At 34.3% G+C, this 25,390-nt stretch overlaps 1 protein-coding gene across 2 annotated transcripts; it reads right to left on the bottom strand.

Moving 5' to 3' along the window:
• Nucleotides 1–278: 278 nt before the first annotated feature.
• LOC143223897 (uncharacterized) lies at nucleotides 279–25,390 on the bottom strand. Of its 2 annotated transcripts, none has more exons than XM_076452373.1 (7): nucleotides 16,484–25,390; nucleotides 15,808–15,954; nucleotides 15,390–15,565; nucleotides 7,314–7,497; nucleotides 5,652–5,733; nucleotides 1,769–1,937; nucleotides 279–742 (listed from the first exon to the last, which is right to left on the bottom strand). In XM_076452373.1, the coding sequence occupies exons 1-4, from the start codon at nucleotides 16,707–16,709 to the stop codon at nucleotides 7,495–7,497; spliced, it is 552 nt and encodes a 183-aa protein (XP_076308488.1). In that variant the 5' UTR covers nucleotides 16,710–25,390; the 3' UTR covers nucleotides 279–742; nucleotides 1,769–1,937; nucleotides 5,652–5,733; nucleotides 7,314–7,494. The 2 variants fall into 2 exon arrangements, with proteins under 2 accessions (XP_076308488.1, XP_076308495.1); XM_076452380.1 differs by having other exon boundaries at nucleotides 7,358–7,497.

The following is a 25,390-nucleotide window of genomic DNA, read 5'->3' as shown; positions in this document are numbered from 1 at the left end:
AAGAAAAGGAAATATGTAAATTAAACTTACTAATTTGTCGACAAGATCCATTGATGCTTTCGGTAATATGGTTTGTTTGTGATGTATATAATTTCTAAACTTTTATTTATATCTTTGCAATGAAATTTTGTAAATATTAAAATAAAACAAATAAGTGACACTGATATTTGACAAAAAAATAATAAAAAAACGATATACTGCACTTTTGTACAAATGTAGTCGAATGGAAATGAATAGAATACTTATTTCAATAAATATACCACACATACATAACCACCTTTCATTCAATAAATTATATCAATTGCTTGATTTAATTTCGTTTAATTAATATAGTATCAAAGATGGACGGATATTTGCTACATATAACAACGGTGGTACGAGATTTTGCAAACTATTGTAAATAAAGCCTTATTGATAGCTTTAGTTACAAACACTACTGATATAACGTGATATTATACACTATTTATCTACTTAAATACACTTTTGAAAATAAATTTTAGGGGACACAGTATTACTAGCTCGTTCGCACGTGACAGTTGTTTGATATTTGTAGTAACAACAACCTGATTACATAATGTTATACGTTAATAGCAGTCTTTAAGTGCACGTCTTTGTGCAACAAAGTAAGCGACAATGCAAATATACATTACAAGCAAGGTGACGCTGATGATACTGAGGGTCATTACTGTTGATCTTGACATACAGTCTCGAAGAGGAAACGAACCCCGCATGTCGTATGTAGCTGCATAAAAAAGAAATTACAAAAACTGTTAAGCAAAATTATTGAAACAAAAAGGTTCACGCCTGTAAATCTCTCCAAGAATCAGTAATAGAAAATGAAACGAAAAACACTGAACAGTTTGTATGACAATGTAAATAGCGTTTCGACACTTCTGTGTTTGTCATATTCCAGTCAGCTTGAAGAGCGCTGGTACTGGATATCATATCCATTATCGACGGGGCCTTTCTTTTAATACCAGTTCTCGTGAAGTCGACTGGATATCTATCATATCCAGTACTGACGGGGCCTTTCGTTTAATATTAGAGCTCGTCAAGCCGACTGGATATGATAGATATAGTGTGGGTGTTATATTATTATATATTCTTCGTTTTCATTCATACGTTCTTAAATTGCTGATATAGTTTTCTCCCGTTAATGTTGAGGTTGTTTTTTCTGCTAAAGGATCAAGAAGACTAGCTTAGTGATTTGTATGTGTGTTAAGAATAATAACAATAAATAATTAGTGTTAAGAAATAAAAAAAAAATATTAATCTTTACCGTAATTCTTATCTCTAAATGACTTCAACATAATTAATAGTAATAAAAATTCGCTTTCTTAACCTACTTCACAGTTGTTGTTCATGTAAGTGATGATAAAATAAATGTCTTGTATGAATGATTGTATTTTCCTTATAGCAAAGTCACCTCAGCGTTGTAAATCCGTAGATTTACCTCTGTACCAGCATGGGACGTGGTCAATAGTGTGTCTGTCGTGTACCAGTAAGTACGTTGAGACTTGTTGTTGGGCGAAAGGACCCGTCGGCACTGGATATGACAGATTTAATATGGTTGAAACATCATTACATATCCTTCTTTGTTTTCATTCATAGATCCATAAAATTAATTCTACAATACCTGCTGCAATTTGTAGTTGCATTAGATTATTTTCTCCGGGTGGTTTCTGCTTAATAGCTAGTACTTTTAATTTAACGATGTGTTCATGACAGGTACTTATAATTTAACGAACTGGTGATGACGGGTACTCACGATTGTATTTTGGAAAGTCATTTCTCAATAAATTTCCCATTTTGTCTCCATAGTCTAAAACAAAAATTTCACGGCTAACAGTCATGCTCTCAGAACCCTAGCTGGAATGTACTTCTCTCTTACGGCGACCCCATGCCTTGTATACTCCTCTATCTTCGCCACAAATAATCTATAAAAACAAAATAACACAAAAACACTTCAAAATCGCGTAAAATTCGATGTAAAAACTTTTGCGCTAGTCTTTATACCTTCAGAAGTTGGAATAAACTTTTATAGCTTTAACTCTAAATTCAATTAATTCTCTAATAGTTGCGTACCTTTTTAATTAGAGTAATTAATTTTTTAGTTATTTATCTTCATTAGATGCATGCATGTTTTTTTAAAAATTATGCTTAGTTATTAGTTTGCGTCCTAGATTATGGTCAGATGTTTTATAATTGTTAATTGACTTTTTATTATATTAACGTAAATCCTCTAATTAGTAGTTTTCTTATTCACGACACTAAATTAAAACCTCTAAGTAATGGCGAACTGTGTTTTATTAATGTAAGCCTTCTAACTCTATTTACAAGATTACTTTAAATCTAACTGATGGTTTATTGTCGTTTTCAAATGAATTTAAGTATTTCATATCGTAATTTGCTGTCATGTTTGGATTAATTTAAATATTATAACTAATGGTCTAGTTAATTGAAATATATATGTATGCACATACATTTGTAATCACTTGTTTTGTTTTGATAATTTCAAGTCGTGTATTGCATGTATGGTGTGTTTTACTTTTCACAAGGAACCAATAAGTGGACTGCAATTACCCAAAACGAATTTAATTCTGTGACATGTAGTGAATGAATCAAATGAAAATTTTACTTTAGATTTTCCAAATTTACAGTTTTGCAGTAATAGAACAAATTTATATTTGGTGCCTTCATTATATTATATATTTTTGTTAATTAGTATTTCTATTAGTGTAATGCAAATTATATAATTGATAATTAATTCCCTCCTTTAGTTAAATCATGTGGTTGATGGTAAGTTCTATTGTTCATACAGATTTAAGTCCTGTATTTAGAAGTTAGTTTTCTGGTTCAGATTAATTTAAAGCTTGTAGTTGATTAGGTTAGAGTTCAAATACCTTTAGCTAAAATTTAACTTACTGGATCACAATTTCCTATACAATATTTTATGTTGCATTGAAATATAACACCATAGGATTCTGTGAATCGAAATGCCTCATAAACACTTTCAAGACCTCGGTCAGTTTGAATAAATTATGGAAATAAAGAACTGTCTACTGGACACCTGTAAAATTAGAAATATACGTATTTATGCAAAAATGTAGTTTTTCTAAGCCATACTAATACGTAACTAAACAGGTACCAATGTTTTATTAATTAAGTAATTTTCTGGTTATTGTCAAGTTCACAAATATTATTTGACAGTGTCACCCCTAAAATTACCTAACACTTTATTTATGCAATGACGAATGACTACAGAACAAATAATGCGAGGAATTGAAAAGATGCTCTCAGACGAGACTTTGAAACATTATAAACTTAGAACTGTTCTTAAACTGTAAAAATGGTTCATGTTCTTTTTTTTTAATACTCGGCTCGTAGTTGCTTGTTAAATTTAATGATTCAATGAGCTATAATAATAATTAGTAAGTTGTACTTAGAATCACAGAAAGCCAAAACAAAAGGATAATAGCCAAAACTTAGCAGAAATTTCGCTTGATTTGTTTCGAATATTCACGCAAAACTAATAAACAGATAACTGAATTAACCGTCTATAATTTTTTACCTGATACAACAGAAGGAAGGCAACTAGTCAACACCATTTATCACCAACTCTTGGGCAAGTCTAATCAAGTATTTGATTTGATTGTCATTCTTATAACGCACCCAAGGCGCAAAGTGCGAAGCACAATTTTTGTGGAATGTGACTCAAACCGTAGGCCCTCGGATCCACAAACAAGGGTACTAACCACTAGGCTAAGCTTTGAGTAAGATTTGAGTTTCCTAGTTCAACATATAATTCGAATTAAGTCTGATGTATATGTACACAGATAAAGTTAAATATTGGTAATTAAGATTTTAGCAGTAGCTTGATAAATGAGAGACTGCTGAATTTTTAATTTCGTCCCCTCATTTATCTTCCTCAGCAAGATTACATCTTTCAGAAATACTGGATGATAATAAACTTGCGGCATATTAGGGACAATACTGGAACAGGTTTTTGTGTGGGTCAAAGATAAGTTTACAGACTTAAAATTCTAACATTCAGGGTTCAATTCCCCGTGATGAACATAGCGCGGATAGTCTATTGTGTAGCTATCCGCTAAAACAACAACAGTATTTCTAGCGAGCGAAAAACAAATGTTATGGTGCGGTTCAGGACCACATACTTTGGATGCCACTGATTTTTTTTAATAACCTGGTGCGAAAATATATTTTGGTGTTATCTTCACAGTTTTTAAACATATTTTAAACGAATGTAAAGCCACCTAGTAGCTGATCTCATGCATTAAACTGGAAAATTCAAAACTTTTCTCTTACCGAGAAAGATCGTAGGTGTCCAAGTAAATAGTTTGTCTGATTTTGAATCCCAGAGTTCTCATTCGTATCTCATTGCCGCAAAGTCACGTTTTTTTACTTTGGGGACGTGGGTGCGTTATAAGAATGACGGTCAAATTCCACCATTTCTTCATAACCTTTATTCAGCTTTTTGCGAATATCCGAACGAATCAACCAATAAACTAACGTACTGTGTATTCATTACTTCTGCATTCTCGAATAGAATTACACAGAAAATCACATAATTCATTATTACGGGTACACATATTAGAAACTATTGGTCTTATTGGACAGTTAATTGTTTCTTTTTTAATTTTTAGCCTGTCGATACATAATTCCAGCTTGTATCTCCTAGTGGTCTTAAACATTATAGTTATTTTCAGATATAATCATTTTTTGTCGAAATAAGAAATGTTCGTCCTTTAGTTTCTATTGTTAATTTTATGTCTGTTTATAGAGTTTAGAAATTCGTTTTTATATTTCAAATCTCTTTAATTTCCGTGGCCAAGTGGTTAGGGTGCGTGACTTGTAATCTCTGGGACGCGAGTTGGAATTCTCGTCATCCCAAATATGCTTGTCCTTTCAGCTATGAGGTCGATAAAATATTACGATCAATCTTACTATTCGTTGGTAAAAGAGTAGACCAAGAGTTGGCTGTGAGTGGTAATAACTAGCTGCCTTCCGTCTAGTATTTTACTACTAAATTAGGGACGGCTAGAGCAGATATCCCTCGTGTAGCTTTGCGCGAAATTCAAAAACAAATAAACTTTACCTTCCTCAAGGTAATATTTATTGTTGAATTTGTTTTATCGCAAAACGATACTCAACAGACTATCTACGCTCTCTCTACGAGGGTAATCGAACTCCGAATTTTAGCGAAGTAAGTCTGTAAACTTTCTACAACCAACCGGGAGACTTTACGTAACTTGTGTCCAGGGAATGGATACTCCAGGTGGGCTTCTTGTAAGATTGTATGGGCCATTTCTAAAATTCTAATTATGTAAATATGATAGGCTATGCCTGTAAGTAAATATTTTATAAGATACGTCTAAAATACCTTTTTCTAGTTAACCGTTATTCATTATTCTAGTGAAAAAAATAAACCGAGAGATTTTATGAAGCCCAAGGTGAAGAAAAAGTCAGTCAGAACTTGCTTTACTACAAAATACCGCAAGATCGTTGAAGGTGTTCTGCTTTTATTATGTATGTTTTAGTTCAAAGTTTTAAAAATAATGATTTTGCTTACTAAACCCCTCCCCCAAAAAAAAAGAAAAGAAAAAAGAAAAGAAAAAAGAAGATATTCTTACCCTTGGTCGTCGACAATTTTGAAAACGCTTTTGCCGTCTTTAGCCATAACTGTACAACTTCTCACAAAAATGCCATAGTGTGCTACACAGAAGACAAATACTAAATATAAGAAACACATTAATATACGAGTACATGTTGCAAGTTACGAGTGGAGCGCCCTAACTACCTGGCCATGCCGGGCCTAGTTTACTGAATTATTGACTGAACTATGGTAGTTTACTTAATTGAAACAAAAATTTCTTAAGTTGTGTTATTAATTGCCGCAAACCGTTTTAAGATAGTTCATATAATAAAGAATTTATAAGTGCTTATAATGGGGTGAATAATTTATAGACACCATGTATAATAATCTCAGTCTTTTATTCATACCTAAAATAATTATAGTACTTTGTGTTCTACCTCAGAAGCATAAGCAGAAATCTATAAATGGAGTATAGATGTTAACAAAATTCTGCAAACAAGAGTAATACCTTTAAAGAAAAGAGGGTCTGGGATATTTTTGTAAATGTCACTAAACAAGGTGCATTTTGATAAAATCTGAGACTGACGTGACATCTTTCAAATATTTGTTGTACATATATGGGTACATTTTGATAAGGGAAAATATTTTCCCTCTTATGAAGGCCCTAGTCTCACTTACAGAAATGACATTAAAATAACGTCTAGTCCATATTTGTTTTTGTCATTTATATCTTTAGTAATGTTAATATGTTTCTGAGTCAAGGTAGAGAAGGACAGCTAATTTGTTTGTTTTATACAAATGACACTCAAAAATTCTTTAAGCAGAAGATAGTTCATTGTTTTATACAAATTACATTCAAAGAATTTAAGTAGAATATAATTCACTGTTTTGTATAAATGATGCTCAAATACTTTTATGCAGAGGACGGTCCATTGTTTTACTTTCTTACAAGAATAAACATTAGCAAAATTGGTTCTTCATAAATGGAATAGTACACTTACGTTTTCACTAGATGAAGGAAGTCGCAAGTGAACTAGAATGTTGATCTTGAATCACTCCGAACAGCCTTCATTTTTCGTTGATATTAATATATTTTTTGTATGGAAATATATTAGCTGAATAATTTTAGAGTTAAGTATGTAATACAAATGAAACTCAAAATACGTTGTTTTCTTAACTAATGTTTTCAGTATGGCGATCAAACCTGATATGACATTGATTGTACATTTCGAGGAAGAGTTATTAACTTTGGTAGACAAATACTACAAAAGATAACCCATTTTTAAGAAAATCATTGAACAGAATACTGAAAATTAGACTGATTAAAACCTTTGTTAAAACATGTATATGAAGCGTGGTAAGTTCTGAAACGTAAGTTTGGAGAAGACTGAAGCATCAGAGATGGAGCAGCATAAAAGATGTTGGTGTGAAAAATTAGAAAGTAAATAAAGAGCAAGCTTAGGCATTTAGTTTCGGAAGAAGGCTTGATAATAGAAGTCTTAGAAGGAAGTATGGAAAGAAAATGACCACGTGGAATTAAGATGGTGACGGATATATTTTCTACTCTTTCACAATGAAGGAGTATTACCATTTAATATATACACTACTTAATCGAACTGATTTTCTATATTTCTTATAAAATTTTACGTTTTAATATGATAAATGATACAATATCTGCATTATTTACAGAGGATAGTACCTAGAGTTATCTGTAAAACTTTGTTTTTTCCCAGAAGTACGTACTGTTATCTGGGATTCCAATCCTGATGGTCAGCTTATCGCCAATCCGTACAGTTGTTGCTTTTCTTCCACTTTCATCTAGAATGTGGATTAATGGCAATGGAGCCGGCGGTGCTCCAGTAACTTTTGTTGTAACCGGATCACTAGTAAAAAAAAATGTACAACTCCAGTCAATTTTCTTATAATTTTGCTCTTTAATATTTTTATAAAACTGCGACATTAAACAGAAAACAGTATTTTAGTTTTTCAAGTTGCAAATTCTATACTTGTGTCACAAAAGTGACTTCACCTCACCGTGTTATATCTTGTGCCACAAAAGTGACTTCACCTCACCGTGTTATATCCATTGTGGTAATCTGTACAAATAGGCCCAGATAACGAGTATAAAATGATAAGAATAACTTGTTAACAATGTGCTCGAGAATTTGAAGTTCTGATTAAACATATATCATTTCGGTTAACTAGTTTTCTAAAATAATGAATGTGATTGTTCTTTTCTTCCCTTGTAAATTTGTTGCTGTTGTACATCGCCTGTCAAACCTTCTTTTACTTAACGTAGAATTGGTGCGAACGTGCTTTATATGAGGTTTCCCTCACAGTGAATAGGTGAAACAAAGAAAAAGTGTCATTGACCACTATTCAGTTTTGCACATTTTTAGCCACACAATAACAGGTATGGTAAATAAACTTAGTATTCTGGAATACCAACTTTATTTATTATTCTGTTACTACTTGTAGTTTTACTGCAGTTTCGACTTGAATACGTTTTTACTTTTATTTGCAAAGACATAAGAGACAAGAGTAGGGAGGAGAGAATAGTCAAGTTACGCTGAACAATTAAATAATGCTATAAAAATTTAGACCCGGCATGGCCAGGTGGGTTAAGACGTTCAACTCGTAATCTGAGGGTCGCGGGTTCGAATCCCGGTCGCACCAAACATGCTCGCCCTTTCAGACGGTCAATTCCCACTATTTGTTGGCAAAGAGTTGGCGGTAGGTGGTGATGACTAACTGCCATCTCTCTAGTCTGACACTGCTAAATTACGGACGGCTAGCGCAGATAGCCTTCGAGTAGCTTTGCTCGAAATTCAAAACAAACAAACTTGTAGAAATTTAATAATTATAGAACTGAATAAACTGATTTTATGTAAAGTTTATCAGGCATCGTTTAACTATACTGTAAAAGGTAATGACCTTTATGTTTTTTATAAATACTTTCTCTGCCTGGTGGGATTTATAGTTTGCATACTACCAGATAAGGCAGCAAAGCCTACAGGGTTGAATACTTCCATCCTATCTTGCCATATTAAGATTATTAGTTGCTTGAATCTTCAAGTCATAACTATATCTCATGTAAGAAAACACTCATCGTGCGGTGTTAGCTCTAAAAGTTTCAAATACGATAAATACTGGTGATAAAAATTTAACTGTATGTTAAATTTTACATCTCAAAAGAGAGACGCATAAAATCTCATATATCACTCACTGTGCAGTCTTTGCTCTAAATGTTCCGGGTACAAAAAGTATTAATGACCCAAGTTAATAGAATGTTAAATTCTACTTCATCTAAAATTACTTTATTACGCTAAGTTTCTGCTTACTTCTCCTGCACTAATGCATTTGTAGGGGAATGATTTTCAGGGCAACTTGTAACACATTTTTATTAAAAGCTGTGACTCGCTTTCGAGTGAAGTTGAGGTCATATGATTTTCAAAAGAGCTTTGCTTTATCTTATAACCACATGAAATGTAATGTTACAAATAGGAAAAGTTCAGAGATACGTGTTTTATTTAACTATTTTTACAAATGTTTCCAAAATTAATTAAACTTGTACTTAAAACGAAATAATACATTTAAAGTATACAAAACAATTTGCTTTAATTTTCTTCTAAGTTAAGTTTGGTTTATTAGTGATATTTTGTGTCTTTTTAAACCAAATGTACAGATGCACCATGAGTATGTTTTTATTAGCTTGTACTAAAGAAAAGGCCCGGCATAGCCTGGTGGTTAAGGCACGCGACTCGTAATCCAAAAGTCGCGGGTTCGAATCCCCTTCACACCAAACATGCTCGCCCTTTCAGCCATGGGGGCGTTATAATGTGACGGTCAATACCGCTATTCGTTGGTAAAAGAGTAGCCCAAGAGTTGGCGGTGGGTGATGATGACTAGCTGCCTCCTCTCTAGTCTTACACTGCTAAATTAGGGATGGTTAGCACAGATAGCCCTTGTGTAGCTTTGCGCGAAATTAAAAAAAACAAACTAAAGAAAAAGAATTACATTAAAAATTTGTAAAGCAATCTTCTGTTAGTTGGTTTAATACTGGCAATTATAATGAGTTGAAACCTTTGGCTATTAGCAGGTCGAACTAAATAAAAGTATCCAACTTAGAATCACTTTTAACCCCTGAGTAGGTCTCTAAGAATTGAATGGCTGATGGAACTCATTTTTTATGGGCTTCAGTTGGAACAATGCCTAATATATATTAAAGATGCGTTGACATTTTGTTGCATTTTTCAGATCACAGTAGAACACTCGGGCATGACATTTAAATGCCTGTGAGAAACAAGGCTAAAAACGAAATCACAAATTACTCTCTCGTGCAAATACATTTAGTTTCTCTGACATATAGTGAGTAAGGACAGAGATCCCTTCTACAATTTAGTGGCAAATGGCCAGAATCTACATTTACATTCTCAAATCAGCTTGATACAAATTATTTGCAGACCAGAGTTGTTTTACCATAATAGTGTTGCCATTAGCATTAAAAAAAGTTGAATCCCATTTTAAATGGACTGAAATAGTAAATAGTCACTTTAGTGACTAAAATCCGCTTTGGTGTTAGCATATCTTAAAGGAGACATTCCACTCATTTTGAATACAGATGTCAGAAACACTGGAAACGGAGCAGTGCTATCACAAATACAGGACAGGGTTTATGTTTTTTGCTCATTCTGAAGCAAATCAACATTAGGATATCTGCTATGTCCAGCACGGGAAATAAAACCCCAGATTTTATCATTGTAAATCCGTAGACTTACCGTTGTCCAATCGGGGAAAGGATGAGAGCAGTGCAGAAGTACACAGGCAGTTATTTCCAGTAATAATGCATATTAATCACTGTTGTCACTATTTGTATGACTGTTTCTGTACTATTTGGGTAATTTAAAAACCGTCAAACTGGAAGGTATTATCATGTTTTAATTTATAATATTGCACAAGTACAATTTTCTCTACAGCAGTTGAGAGTAAAATGTATAGACAAATCCCAAACATAATACTTCTATGAGCCCTAAAGTGTAATAATAAACCTTGTATGTGACATGGATCCTGATGGTAAAACTATGCCAAATTTAATCGAAGAAGAGCTGCAACAATAACAGCTAAACTACCCAGACTTAAGCTTCAGTGATACTTGATGTGCAGAAAGTATAGGCGTAACCCTCACGAGTTAGGAATAGAATTTGTGAACAAAGAACATTTGGCAACTGTTTGATCAGAGGCATAACAGGGAGTGATTTACTACATATGTAGCTCACACAAACATAGTGCAAAAAAACATGTGATGCAGTTAGTAGTCCCAAAACTTTAAGAGCCAAAATACTCCAAGCGTGCATAATACACATATATTTGGGATAACGGTGAGTCTTTACTAAAGTTAAACAACAAGAATGATTCCACTTGCCACATTCCCGTAGGGATGTTGAGCGGTAGTGTAAGCATTGTATTTTGTAAACAACCCAAAGGAAAAATTTTTCCATGCCAAGGAAAATTTTGCCAATTGTATACTCTCCGTCCTGAAGAATAGCCATGGATATAATCATACCTCTCCTTTGAAATTTACCATAGTAATCATTACATTTTGACAGTAATTAATTACTCTAACAAGTGAGCTGAAGCATATTCACTTATGGATACTTTAGTTTAGATCTTCACCAGTGTGTTGGTTGAACAATGAATTGCTCACTTTGACGCGCCAATTAAGATCTGTAGAAATTAAGAAACTAATTCTGTTTTATGTCGAGTTGTGTTGGTTGCTGAATGTGGTAAAAACTAATATACTCTTCAAAACAAGAAACGCAAAAGGGATATTTTTTTTATTTTAAAGAGAAATATATGTAATAACGTTACAAGCTCAGAGTATTGATGTTAAACGTGTTAAGGCACTGATTGTCAGACCAAAATGACAATAAAAGTTGTGCACTTTGAAAACAGAGGAAAACATCGGATTTTTCGCCAAAACGCATTCGTGTCCAATAAATTTGTTTGAGAGATCTGCATGTTCTGCACGTGGAACATGAGCAAAATCCCTATGAAAGTGACGGGTTCTCGGTTTTTATAGCTCAGTGTTAAGCCACCGACACGCAATACAGTTACGCCAAGACTGACAGAAGCACAACGCAACAACGCATTTGGTCGCTTGGAAGCAGGCGAATCTTGATCAGATGTTGCCAGAGCTGTGAATGTCCACCCAAGCACCATCACAAGGCTATGGAATCGTCACCAACAACATGGATCAACTCGTGACCATCCACGATCTGGCAGACCTCGTGTGACCACGCCCGCACAAGATCGCTACATCCGGTTACGTCACCTTCGGGATAGGACCACCACTGCGACGTCTACTGCCTCAACCATATCAGGGCTGCGTAGGATTTCCGATCAGACCGTACGCAACCGTCTACGAGATGCAGGAATCCGACCTCGACATCCAGTCAGAGGCGTCATCCTCATCCAGCAACATCGTCAAGCACGGCTACAGTGGACTTGGGCACATCGGGTATGGCCTCATCGACGATGGAGGCATGTTTGGTTCAGCGATGAATCACGTTTTATGCTTCGTAGGCAGGATGGAAGGACCCGTGTTTACCGTCGCCGAGGTGAACGTTTTGCAGCAAACTGTGTGCAGGAAGTTGACAGATTTGGTGGTGGCAGCGTCATTATGTGGGCTGCCATCGCCTACAATGCCAGAACAGACCTTTTGCACATTCGAGAGAATCTTACGGCTCAACGATACGTCGATGAGATTCTTAGGCCCCATATGCAACCCATCATGGTGAACGTCAGCGACGTTTTTCAACATGACAACGCCTGTCCTCACACAGCCCGACTCACCACTGTCTTCTTGAGACACCACAACATCAACGTTCTTCCCTGGCCCTCCAGATTACCAGATTTAAACCCCATCGAACATCTTTGGGACGAGTTGGACCGACGTCTGCGACGGCGACAACCTCAACCGCAGACTCTACCTCAGCTTGCAGCAGCTTTGCAGGCTGAGTGGACAGCCATTCCACAGGATGTGATTCGTCATCTCATCGCTTCCATGGGCAGGAGATGCCAAGCAGTTATTGATGCTCACGAGGGGCATACTTGTTATTGACGTTGAGTGACATTAAACTTCAACTAGTGAGCGTGGACTTCGCCTTTGCAGACTTTAGATGTTCAGCAGTGAATGTGCAAAGTTTCACACATGTCATACAGAACTACCCGGAATAAACGTGTTAATAATTTGTCTCAAATTTTGCCTTTTGCGTTTCCTTTTTTGAAGAGTTTATTTCACCTAATCATCTCTAGTCTAACAGTTTAGCGAGCAAATTGTCTAAACTGTAAAGCATGTGATTTGTAAGTTTGTAAGCTCAGATTAATCTAGCTAGGATGATAATCAGCTGTAAGTTTTAATGACTTACTATATGACAGAGTAACATACCACTAGCTGTTCTTCAAGCATGTTAATTCGTGATAAGGAGAAACCCACTGAAAGTAAAATGACGGGTGCGATGGGTATTAACACTTTTATTAAAATAAAGTAGAGGACAACGTTTCGACCTAAGACCGGCCGTTTTGATATACAAGCATGTTAATGTTTGGACATGAAGTTATTATTTAAGAAATTCTCATCACCAATAGTAGAGTTACTATAGTGTCCACAAGCGTAAGTGGAGTGGTGGAGTAATAGATATCAACAAAGGAAATAAAGCAGCAAAAAACACCAAATGAAAAAACGATTTGGTGTATCTTTGCTATACTTTAGTTCTGTGAAAGTATTCAAATCTAGTTGGATTGCTCCTTATACTGTTCTGTGTGGAGACGAAGGACTAACCAGTGAAGTTCCTGACAAGCAAGCTACAGGGATGCTACTCCAATTACAACTTTAAGTTAGAAGTTACACATGCCATGCTTAAAGAAATTTTATGTATCTTTCTGAGATTAAGTTTAAAGCTCTGATTTTGTTACAGTTTTTGTATGTGTTACCCTTTTCAGTACTAGCTTTTTTCAGCATTATTATAAGTATTGCCCTTTATTACAATTTCCCACTTTCTTTCGTATCCTTCTCGCTTCATGTTTATTTTTATGTGTGTTTGTTTATTTTCTATATATATGTATTTTATGGTATGTTTTTTTATAGGTTTATATACATACATAGGTTTTGTTATGTATTACTTTACGTGAGCAAGCAGAAGTGTGTGTTAGGACAGGACACTTTTCATACAGGTGAGTCCAGTGTACGGAAAGTTGTTGGATGTGCTACCACGCTGTGCCATTCTTTGATGCTCATGTAAAGTCTAACCAAGGGCTGTCATTTTTGTGTCAATCCTCTGCAACGTGTTATAAGTTTCTAATTCATTTTAAGTTCAAATTAATGTTGGATTGTGGACTTGCATCAGGTAGGATGTTGTATGCAAATACTACATACCTTATTCTTCTAAATTATATATTTATGTACAAAAATACATAATTTTTTAAGCTTTAATTTTGAAACTTCCTGAGTCTGGTTCAGGTCAAGATGTTACTCTTTGTGGTTTTACGAGTTAAAAACACACCTACGGCAACAAGTATCAATGGTAAGTCTGAGTTCTCCAATTGCTCATTCCAGAGGTATTGAAGCATGAACATCAACTTCCATTCTTTAACATAGCCATCTATTTTATGGTTTGCCGGAGCTATTGCTGACAAAGTAGTTGTTTAAACTTCCACATGGTGCTAAGAATCTGGAAATTCCACAAAATGTCAGGATCTTACCATGTGGCAAAATAATATATCCCTGTTAGATATACAATCACATGTTTCGTTCTATCTTGCAACTGTGATAGCATTGCTCCAGCTCTCCTCTAGCACTAAGAGAAGTCCCCCGCTGGTACAGCGGTAAGTCTTCCGATTCACAACACTAAAATCAGGGGTTCGATTCCCCTCGGTGGACTCAGCAGATAGCCTAATGTGGGTTTGCTGTAAGAAAACCCACACACTAAGAGAAACTCATAGTCATGGCACGAATAAACTAGCACTGGATCACCCAGTAAATTAACTCCAATCAGTGTGCTTTCACTTTCGTGAGAGCAGACAATGGCACTGCTATCAATGAACAATTGGCTACACGTCCTCAATGATACGACTTTAAAAAACGAAAAATGTGGGTCTCCTGTTCATGGGTTAAGACTATCTCACCATGGCCTCTTAACCGGATACAGTGATGCTCTATTTCTCCTGACAATGTGTCCAAGGAACTCAACCTCCATTCACAATAGTCAACACTGTTTAGGCTTCAGCTCCTGACCCAGTCTTTCTGAGGTACTTAGGTTCTGTGACACTGTCTCGAAAATGTGCCCTAATATAAAAAAATTGTCAAGCTACTGGTCGCGGGTTCGGATCCCTTCACAGAACATGCCCATTTTTTCAGCCATGAGAGGAGAGAGCGTTATAATATGACGGCCAATCACACTATTGACTCAGAATAGTCCAATAATTGACAGTGAGTGGTGTTGAGTAGTTGCTTCCCCATATAAAAATTAGGAACAACTAACACCTACGTCTAAAGTATATCTTTTGCGTGAAATTAAACATTATAATACGAACATTATGATATGTGACGTAACAACAGCAGATTTTTTTTTCATATTCTTAGCACAAAGAACAACATTAGCGTAATAAAACTGGCATAATTTAAGGTGTGGATAAAAAAATGTGCTTTATATTATAAAGTAAAATGTATGAAATTGTTGTTAGTATGTGAAGGTCCTGATTGATTTCCTGCACTTACCGAGGACTGGGTGTTACATTCCTGACCTCTCAAATACACTTCTAGTTCAAATTGAATCCCATTGTACACATTAGCTTCACAGGTTCTACTCCTTCCCAAAGCATAGATTTGTCCACGAAATAGCTTATTAGTTTGGACGAAGACGATCATCTTGGTATCCTTGCACTGCAATGATACTAAACCACATAGTAAGGTGAAACGAAGTGCTTAATAATGTTTGTATACAAACACATAATTAAATAAACCAACTCAAGACTTCAAATTACCTTTTAAAATATATTCTGGTAAATAATAAACGTATTACAAAAAATATGTGACAAAGTAAAAGTATCTAAGCAAAATTAATAAAATGTTATACTTAGTATGACAAATTTGGATTAAAACGTGTATATTTTGATTAGTATTATTAACTAATTACCATCGTAACAAAATCTATAATCATCGCATGAAAGATCACCATTGATGGGATTAGTAATTGGATAATTTGATGTCTTCCGAGCTCCATAATCAACTGTAGGGGGAATTTTGAAAGAACTGCCTTTGATTTCCTCGGCTTCTCTTTGATCTAGATTTTGTAAGAGTAAATTGTTTCAGCACAACATTGTATTCGACTAGTTTTATTTAAAGGTTGAGATATTTATATTTTAATCTTTTTTTATCGGCAATAATAACTGTTATTAATTTTACTACAGTATCTCAGCTTTCATCACCTGTTCAGAACCTATTTAAATACAAGAATGAATGAAGTCCGTTCTAACGTTCCGGGTGAGGCGTTGACAACTATTTTATAATGATCAGCTTGATGGTTTATACACGGTAAAACACAGATAAACAATTAACCAGCTATGTGGTTAGCAATAAACAATTATACTATTCTTATCTATAGTCACGGTATTGGGTGTTTGTAAAGCATTGAAATTTAAGAGGACTAATTTTCCTGATAAAAATCAGGCTAAACTGTGGCTGTTTTTGTTTTTCAGATTTTTTAAGGAATAATTATAAATATTTATTTTTATTTTATGAGAAAAAAATACGAAAATGTATCACTGATCATCCAGTACCGTGTTGTAGGAAAAAGAATTTATGAAACTTACTTCCACAAATCGCCTCCAAATATTTTCCTCCACGTTCGCCGACATCTAACAAGGGGATCGGACTGGAATTGAAAAACGTATACCTTCCTCTTGGAAATGTGGCATGATCCACATGGAACAAGACACAGTTAGGTTGACCATACCGTGCTTCTGGCAAGTACAAAAGTGACCGGCAGAGAAATTCGTTCTCCAAAGTACAGGTTTGTAGACATTTTTCTTGTGTCATCACCTGGGGCCTGGCATGGTCTAGCGCGTAAGGCGTGCGACTCGTAATCCTTTATATTAGGACCGCGACTTGACGTAGCATGTAGAACTAACAGGATGTCAAAGGGTTTCTTGTTCGATTTCAGGCTATTCATCGAGAAGTATGGACTGCAACTGGCCTTGCAAGCTAACCTAATTAATTTTCCATAAATCATGTACTTGTCTGGCTCAAGCAATCATTTGATATACTGTATATTACATATGTAAATAAATGGACTATTCTATAAAGATACGAGTTGGAGTACTGATAAAATATTTTGTTTATTTGTTTCAAGGCTCGGATTGGCTCTAAGGTAGAATACTGGATTTCGGAGCTGACACACCGGGTTAGAATTATACGATAACATAAAACATTGCCCGGACTTTCAGCTTCGAAAGTGTTATTAGGATGACAGTCAATCTATCTGCTTGGATAAAGTGTGCCTTCTCCCTGGTTAATAGTTAAAAATTAGGGCCGATAGCGTTAGCAGCTTTGCTATAAACAAAAATACCATATACAAATAAAAATTGACTGTATTTTCTAATTCAAAACCTAACAATGAGCTACCCATTCTTTCAGCCTTGCATGGTCTGGTTGATAGGGCACTCTATTCGCAATCTGTGGGTCACGAGTTTGAATTCCGTCACCGAAAAGGCTCACTATTTTAATCGTGGGATCGTTATAATATGACGATTAATCCAGTTATTTCTTGAGAAAGACTAGCCAAAGAGCTGGCAGCAGATGATATTGTTTAACTTCCTTCCTATCTATTACTTCAAGAAATTCAGTACACAAATTATCTTATTATATCTTTATTGCGGGGAACCAAATCCTCCGATTTAAGCATTATAAGTCTGCTAACCGACAGCTTACCCACAGAAGCTCCGAAGCAGTTATTAAAAAACGTGTTTTTTCTTTCATACACATAAAACATAAAATATTTTCTTTATAGAAATACAAATGCGATTAAAATAAACATTAAAATTCTATTCAACTTTACTTACTGTTAGTAAAGCAGTTAGCATTCATCCTGAAAGCAGCTACATGCTTTCGTAAATCTATATAAATATAATAGTACTGTCTGTTGTATGTCCATGTAACAACTTCACAGGGTGTGGATAGTTCTTTACCAAAGTTGGTATCAAGGTTCATTAGATCCATGTGAGGGTACACAAAGCTTTACAATTTGTTGTTTGCGGTTTTTATAAGCGTTTTGCATTTTATACTAATATATTGAACAAAAGGTCTTTAGGGGTGTGATCTGTGTGATACAGAAAACAACGTGATATGTTATTTTTTACATACCTCTGATTTTGAATCCGTAATAGACAAATTAGGAGGTTTGTAGAAAAATTCTCAACTTAGCGCAATTTTTATTACAAATTTTTGGTCTACTGGTTTTAAAGTCGTTAGGTTTAGAAACTGTTTGAAGACATGGAAAAACACTTAAGTTGTGTTAACTCTATGCATAAAGTGGCTAAGACCTTTAAATATCATAACATTTGATACGAGTTAAGCACATACAAATAACTGAATTAAGAGAATTTAAGTAATACTTTTAATCATTAAAATGTTACAGCAAATACGATATACTTCCTATATAAACAAAAATACATAACTGAACTAATGCGTATTTTGATAAGGTAGTATGTGTTAACTTTACGCTGTGGTAAGACTGAATGTTTAATAGATGCAGTCTTGTTTTGAAAGATGCATATAATGTTTTGAACAGGGGCGAAAGGATTCACGAATAAAGTAAAGAGAACGGCCACACAGTTTTCTTCATCCTTGCACCAGCTCTGACATTCGTACAGGGAAATACTACGGATAGAGAAATACGTTGTGCCTGAGTAATCCAAGTTTGTTAACTTCTCAAATGTGACGTTGCCTATAGATAAAACGATACGTGCATTAATATATATTTTAGTATTTTTTTAATTTGTTTAGATTATAAATATACTGCAGAGGACTGTGTGTGTCATAATAAAACAATCCAGAATATGCAAATCATTAAGTGTTGTGATAACAACAGTAGATTTAAAGTTGCGGTGGAATGGCACATATCGGAACTACATTTTGGCAATTTATAAGTAGACTTATTACACCAAAAATTGATGTTTACGCTCTAGATCATAAAAACGTGTAAATATTAGGTATTTAAAATTTCTAAGAAGAGGACATCCCTTGTACTTAATGAAATTAAGAAATGGCGGTGGGTGGTGATGACTAGTTGCCTTCCCTCTAGTCTTACAGTGCTAAATTAGGGACGGCTAGAGCAGATAGTCCTCGTGTAGCTTTGCGCGAAATTCAAAACAAATCAAACCAAACAAACCAAATCACCATAGAGCTTCACAAAATAAAGTGTATCATCCACCATAGAGCTTCACAAATTATAGTGTATCATTCACCATAAAGCTTCACAAGTTCCAAGAAAGTGGAGTAGAGCTAAAAGTAGATATACTGACTTGAATAGTACGGGATCAAATTGAAGAAAAATATAAGTGAATATATGATGAGTCAAAAACTGGAGAAGTGTCGTATTTGTCAGTCACTTTTTCTTGAACTTTCAAACTGTCAGGCAAATTCTTTTTTCTTTTTGCTATAAAAAAACAGAAAACAGTATTGATTTAAATAAGCTTGTACAGTGCATACTCTACGTATATCATGATTCGAACTCTGAATGAAAAGGAAAATACACTATGAAGGCTGCGTCTTTTACGGTTAAGAATACCATCTTCCATTCGCACATCCAATACGTATATGATCAAAACTGTTTTGTAAAACATATAATTATTATGACAAGAATTGTGAACATATTTAACGAAACGTTTCAGAATCTAGAAATTTCGTTATCAATGATCTATAAACATATATAGGATACAGATGATATACAAAATATTTATGTGTATAATTAAACATTCAGATTGGAAGCTTTTTAAATACATAAAAAATAAAAGTAATTATAAAAACGTACCGAAACATAACAAGTGAAATAACTTATATGTGTTTGAGAAAAATATATAAGTTATTTGAAATAAAGACAGGTGAAGAAAACTAAAACTGGTTATTGTATATCTGAGTTTTCATTCCGTATCAAAGAGTTTTCTTCGATGATTAATTTATGTTAAAAAAACGTGTGTATTTTTAATTTACTTAATTAATACTCTTCCAGTTTGTTATGTATCTGATAATATTTCGTGCATTCTCTTCATTATATACATTTGTACAGCTCACTGATAATGGAATTTATATGTTTCGAAGCGTTTGATCCAGTATGCTCCAAGTTCTTGTCCTGATATTTCATGGTCTTTTTAGTGACTCCGTTCTCTCTCCATGTATATATACAAAATGAAAAATACCCAACTACAGTTTTATTTGTTCTATAAAGTATGCCTAACCCTCAGGTGGTAGAACGATTATTAGTATCAAAGTTTTACGAAAATAAATATTCCTTTCGAGTATAAAAACTTGGATTTGTTTGTTTTTGAATTTCGCGCAAAGCTGCACGAGGGCTATCTGCGCTAGCCGTCCCTAATTTAGCAGTGTAAGACTGAAGGGAAGGCAGCTAATCATCACTACCCACCGCCAACTCTTGGGCTACTCTTTTACCAGCGAATAGTGGAATTTACCGCCCCACATTATACGCCCTCACGGCTGAAAGGGCGAACATGTTTGTTGTGACGGGAATTCAAACCCTCAACCCTCGGATTACGAGTTGAGTGCCTTAAACACCTGGCCATGCAGGGCCAAAAAACTTCTCACTTATTGTTCACCTGTAAATGAACATCGTTACAGGAAATAATTGCTTTCAGAAAATAATTATCGAAGGTAAGATTGATGTTTATTAGGAAAATATAATATTTTGTGAGAACAAAAGTTTATTAAACTAATAGCTGTAAATCAGTGATGTCGAGAAAACCCACTTGTAGAGAAATATATATGCAAAAACGGCTCGTTTGGGTTGAGAAAATATTTTACAAGAAGAGCGGATAACGTTTCGACCGTCTTCGGTCATCGTCAGGTTCACAAAGAAAGAGGTAACTGACCGGAAGCTGACTACATGTTTGGAAGAGGTTGTGTAATTGAGTGCCGGAATGTAGAGGGCTGTGTTAGATGTTTAAATATATAATTTTATTTATTTTATTATATTAATATAGGTATAAAGGCGTTCCTTTATATTGGTTTATTTTGGGTTTAAGTTGTTGTATAAGTAAGGCTTCTTTAATTTTGCGTTTGTTTATGTTTGTTTCTTTGGGTGTTTTCTATGTTTATGTTGTGTTTATTTGATTTGCAGTGTAAACGTGTGAAGGTGACTTTTTTATGTTCTTTGAATCTGGTTTCCATTTTTTCTACTTGTTTCTCCAATATAGAAGTCGTGGCAGTTATCACATTGTATCTTATAAATAATGTTTGTGTGGTGTTTGTCAGTGTAGTTTTTACATAGTATAGACCTCAGTTTTGTGCCTGGTTTTGAATAAATTTGGTATTAACTGGAATGTCATATTTTGTTACTAGTTTTTGCCAAATGTTGGTTATTTGTCTGCTGATGTCAGGAATATATGGTATGCAGCAGTATATGAATCGTTTAGTTACAATCTTGGTAAATACATAGCATGGGCATTCTCCAAATATGTAACATCAGCCAGCTCATTCATCAAACAAACTTACTGCGTAATCATAGGTTTGGTTCGGTTTGTTTTGAATTTCGCGCAAAGCTACACGAGGACTATCTGCGCTAGCCGTCCCTAATTTAGCAGTGTAAGAATAGAGGAAAGGCAGCTAGTCATCACCACCCACTGCAAACTCTTGGGCTACTCTTTTACCAACGAATAGTGGAATTGACTGTCACATCATAACGCCCCCACGAACCCGCGATCCTCAGATTACAAGTCCAGTGTCTTAACCATCTGGCCATGCTGGGCCTGTAATCATAGGAAAGTATTGTTTGTGATTAAGAAGTTCGCAATGAGCTATCTGTGCTTTGCCCACCATGGATATAAAAAAACGGTTTCTAGCAGTGGAAGTCTCTGAATATGCCGCTGTGCCAAAGAGGTTGCTAATAGGAAGACAAATTAAAAATTAGTAAATTTAATATAATATAAAACAACGTGTGTATCATTAACAAAAATAATTATAGTTCATTAGCTCATAAAGATACATTTTTCCAATGAAGATTTAAATATATTAATGAATAACAAATCTTTACCAGCACATATTTAAAAAAAATTATTTTCAAAATATGTTTAGCAGTCATCTTACGCCGTTTAATTGTATGTTTTAGTGTCGCATTTGCTACTGCTATCTCAAGCTTCGTACGAAGGCTAAGTATTCAGTGTTAAACAACTTGGAATTTTAAGAGCCTCATAAAAAACTATATTGTTTCTTCCTGGCACCTATACAACTTTTTTTTTAATGAACTAGAGGGACACTCAGTAGAGTGCAATCTTTACCAGGCAGCGTTCATCATATTCGCCTCTCAAAAAATACGAAAATGTGTCCGTACGTCTGTATTTATCAACTGATACGAACCATTTTCGAGAGGACAATGATGAATAATATTCTAAATATGTCCACCAAGTTTAATGAAACTCCTATATTTTTTTACTGCATTATAGAACAAAAATAGTATCAAAAATCGGTCCTCATATTAACAGATGGGGATTTTTTATTTTCGTGACCGTGATAATTAACCTTGACCCTCCAAAAACTAATAACTTCTAAGTTAAGCAATAGTACAGATGTACACCACTTTTGTTTAAAATCCATTCAGCCGTTTTCAAGAAATATTGCTGACAAAACACACACAAAGGTGGTGAAATACAACCTCTGCCAATTTCAGAGGTGGAGGTAAATATATCACTGATAAAACGATACTGTTTTAGGATATAGATTAATTAAAATTCAAAGCAATTATAAACTTTAGATTTATGCTTCTGAAATAAATAACTTCTTTAGAATGTTTTGATGACTTAGTTTGACATAAGTGACAGCAATTTATCTTGGTGGACCTGAAAACTTAATTTTGCAGTGTTTTTACCCAAATAATGGGCTTTTCTATTACTATTATGGTATTCTCACAACTAAGAGCATGACGAGTGATCAGAATAACATAGCGGTTCGAACCTTGGACTCTCATATCAGCGATTTGGCACGTTAACCGTTGGATTTCTCTCTTTCCACATTTATCAAATAGATAAGATGAAAAATCACGGTTTAATTATCAGCATAAATTCTGAAATATATGAGAAAATTAACCGTTAGCTAATTAACAGAGATTTAGTGACCTACACTCAAAATATAACAAAATATTTTACACTTAACTAATATATACACCTTTCAGTTCCAAATATTCTCTGTGCACTTGTTCTAAGAAAGCTGACAAAGTTTTATTGAAAAATACAGTAATCAATTAATATATCTGTAATTTACACTTAGAATATTTACGTTTAAGCCTCCTAGTGCTCTTACTGGTTCAATATCACGTACAAGTAAAAATAGCTTTTCCATATATATATATGTATATATAGGGTGAATCCTGTGACGTGGAAATATTTTTTTGCATTCAGAAAACTTTAAGATATTCCTTCACAAAAGTAACTATTTCTGTAATACTGCCTATCAGGTACAAGTATGCCGGCTTTACATATATAACTCTGTAATGAATCAGGTTATGTTTCTACATCTCTAAATTAACCATTCTACCTATCAAAAAGCTTGTTCTTTTACTAAATGTATTCCAACAGCATAATGCTTGTTATATAAACTTTTGAAGAAAAACTTCTTATTGTGGAAGAATAGTTTTATACAAGAACATTTATCTTACCTGTAGCAGAACAGTTTTGTACAAGAACTTTTCATCTCACCTGTGGGAGAATAGTTTTGTACAAGAACTTTTTATTTCACCTGTGGCAAAACAGTTTTGTTTGTTTGTTTTGGAATTTCGCAAAAAAGCTACTCGAGGGCTATCTGTGCTAGCCGTCCCTAATTTAGCAGTGTAAGACTAGAGGGAAGGCAGCTAGTCATCACCACCCACCGCCAACTCTTGGGCTACTCTTTTACCAACGAATAGTGGGATTGCCTGTCAAATTATAACGCCCTCACGGCTGAAAAGGCGAGCATGTTTGGTGTGACCGGGTTTCGAACTTGCGACCCTGGGATTACGAGTCGAACGCCTTAACCACCTGGCCATGGCGGACCTTTTGGTGTTTAAACCGTAACAATGAAAGATTGTTTTAAAGTTCTTTCATTTGAAAACAAAATTAAAATTTGCTCAAACATTTTAGTGAACATATTATAACATTGTGTTTTTATATAACAATATTCCATTGGAAGAAGTGTTAAAATTTTATGGTTTAAAACCCCATATAAAGAAGCTAAAAGAAATATTCGTTCATATTTAAAATGTGTCCAACATTTAGTAGATGCTGACATTTGTATCATAATATATGTTTTAGACACTCGAAAAGTACTCAATAGATTCCTAAATACGTTTTTTTGAAAGTTACTTTATGTTGCTATAAGAAATTCCCACTTTGTGCTTGAGAAAATATTGTATGATCAAATAAATAACGTCCCTGTGAATGTATGGCTAGCTCTTATAGTCTTTAAATTTGCTTTTATGTAAAAAGAGAAATTAAAAGCACATCCTTTTGAAGTTCAACCTTAACTTACATAAACTATGTCGATGGTACTAGTTTTAAATACATTAATCATGATAAACAATTTTAAGATTAATTCACTTTCATCCTAATATAAAACTTACTGTAGAACATTCTAATTCCCAATTTCATTTTGTTGGACACAAAAATCATTTAAAAGAAAACAAGCGATTTATTGATCTTCAGTATTATTTGAAAAGTGCTTCTCTTGTAATCTTATTGTTCTACATCCAGAAATCCTACTGTTCGTTGGTAAAAAAGTAGTCCAAGAATTGGCGGTGAGTGTTGATGACTAGATGTTATCCTTCTAGTCTTACTTTAATAAATTAGAGTAGACTAACGCAGATAGCTTTCGTGTAGCTTTGCGCAAAATTCTAAAACAAACAAACAAATAGCAACTTCGAATAATACGATTTTTAAAGATTCGAGGTACTGGCTACGATAAACTCATTATGAAACTTTAATTTTGATGGCGCTTATAAAGTATTATTTTATGTTTATATTAAAAATGAATCAGTTGCATGCTTAAGAACGACCCTCTTTTGTAAATGATAAACGTTGTTGTTTCTCAGTACCTCTAGTACAAATTTCCCGTGCTTGCTTAAGCGTGTGTAATTTACCAAGGCATTTGCTTCATTGTGATCAAGACTACTGCCTCAGATCTATCAGCATAAGAGACAGTTAGAAAAATACATTATAAATTTAACATTCAACTTTTCGACTTTCCAATCGATTGTTATTTTTGTCTTCGCTACTTCTTACTTTACGAAACGAACTAACAAGACACTTCCTTTGTTAAATATTTAGAGAGCCTATTTGTTTTCCCCATTTCTTTGAAAATAAAACGTAAAGGATACACAGGTAGTTAAAAACACATGTAGGATAAGAAAGTTTTTAAAAATTCTTTCACAGACTAACATATTTGCGCAAGTTACACTATCTTTCACAGAATTACGGACATTAACTCTTTTAAACAAAACATATTCCAAGGAACTGTAATCTCAT

Source organism: Tachypleus tridentatus, chromosome 1 (assembly GCF_004210375.1).
Source record: "Tachypleus tridentatus isolate NWPU-2018 chromosome 1, ASM421037v1, whole genome shotgun sequence".
Lineage (NCBI taxonomy): Eukaryota > Metazoa > Arthropoda > Merostomata > Xiphosura > Limulidae > Tachypleus > Tachypleus tridentatus.
The sequence above is the reverse complement of the archived record's forward strand: the minus strand, read 5'-3'. Positions and strand labels throughout refer to the sequence as shown.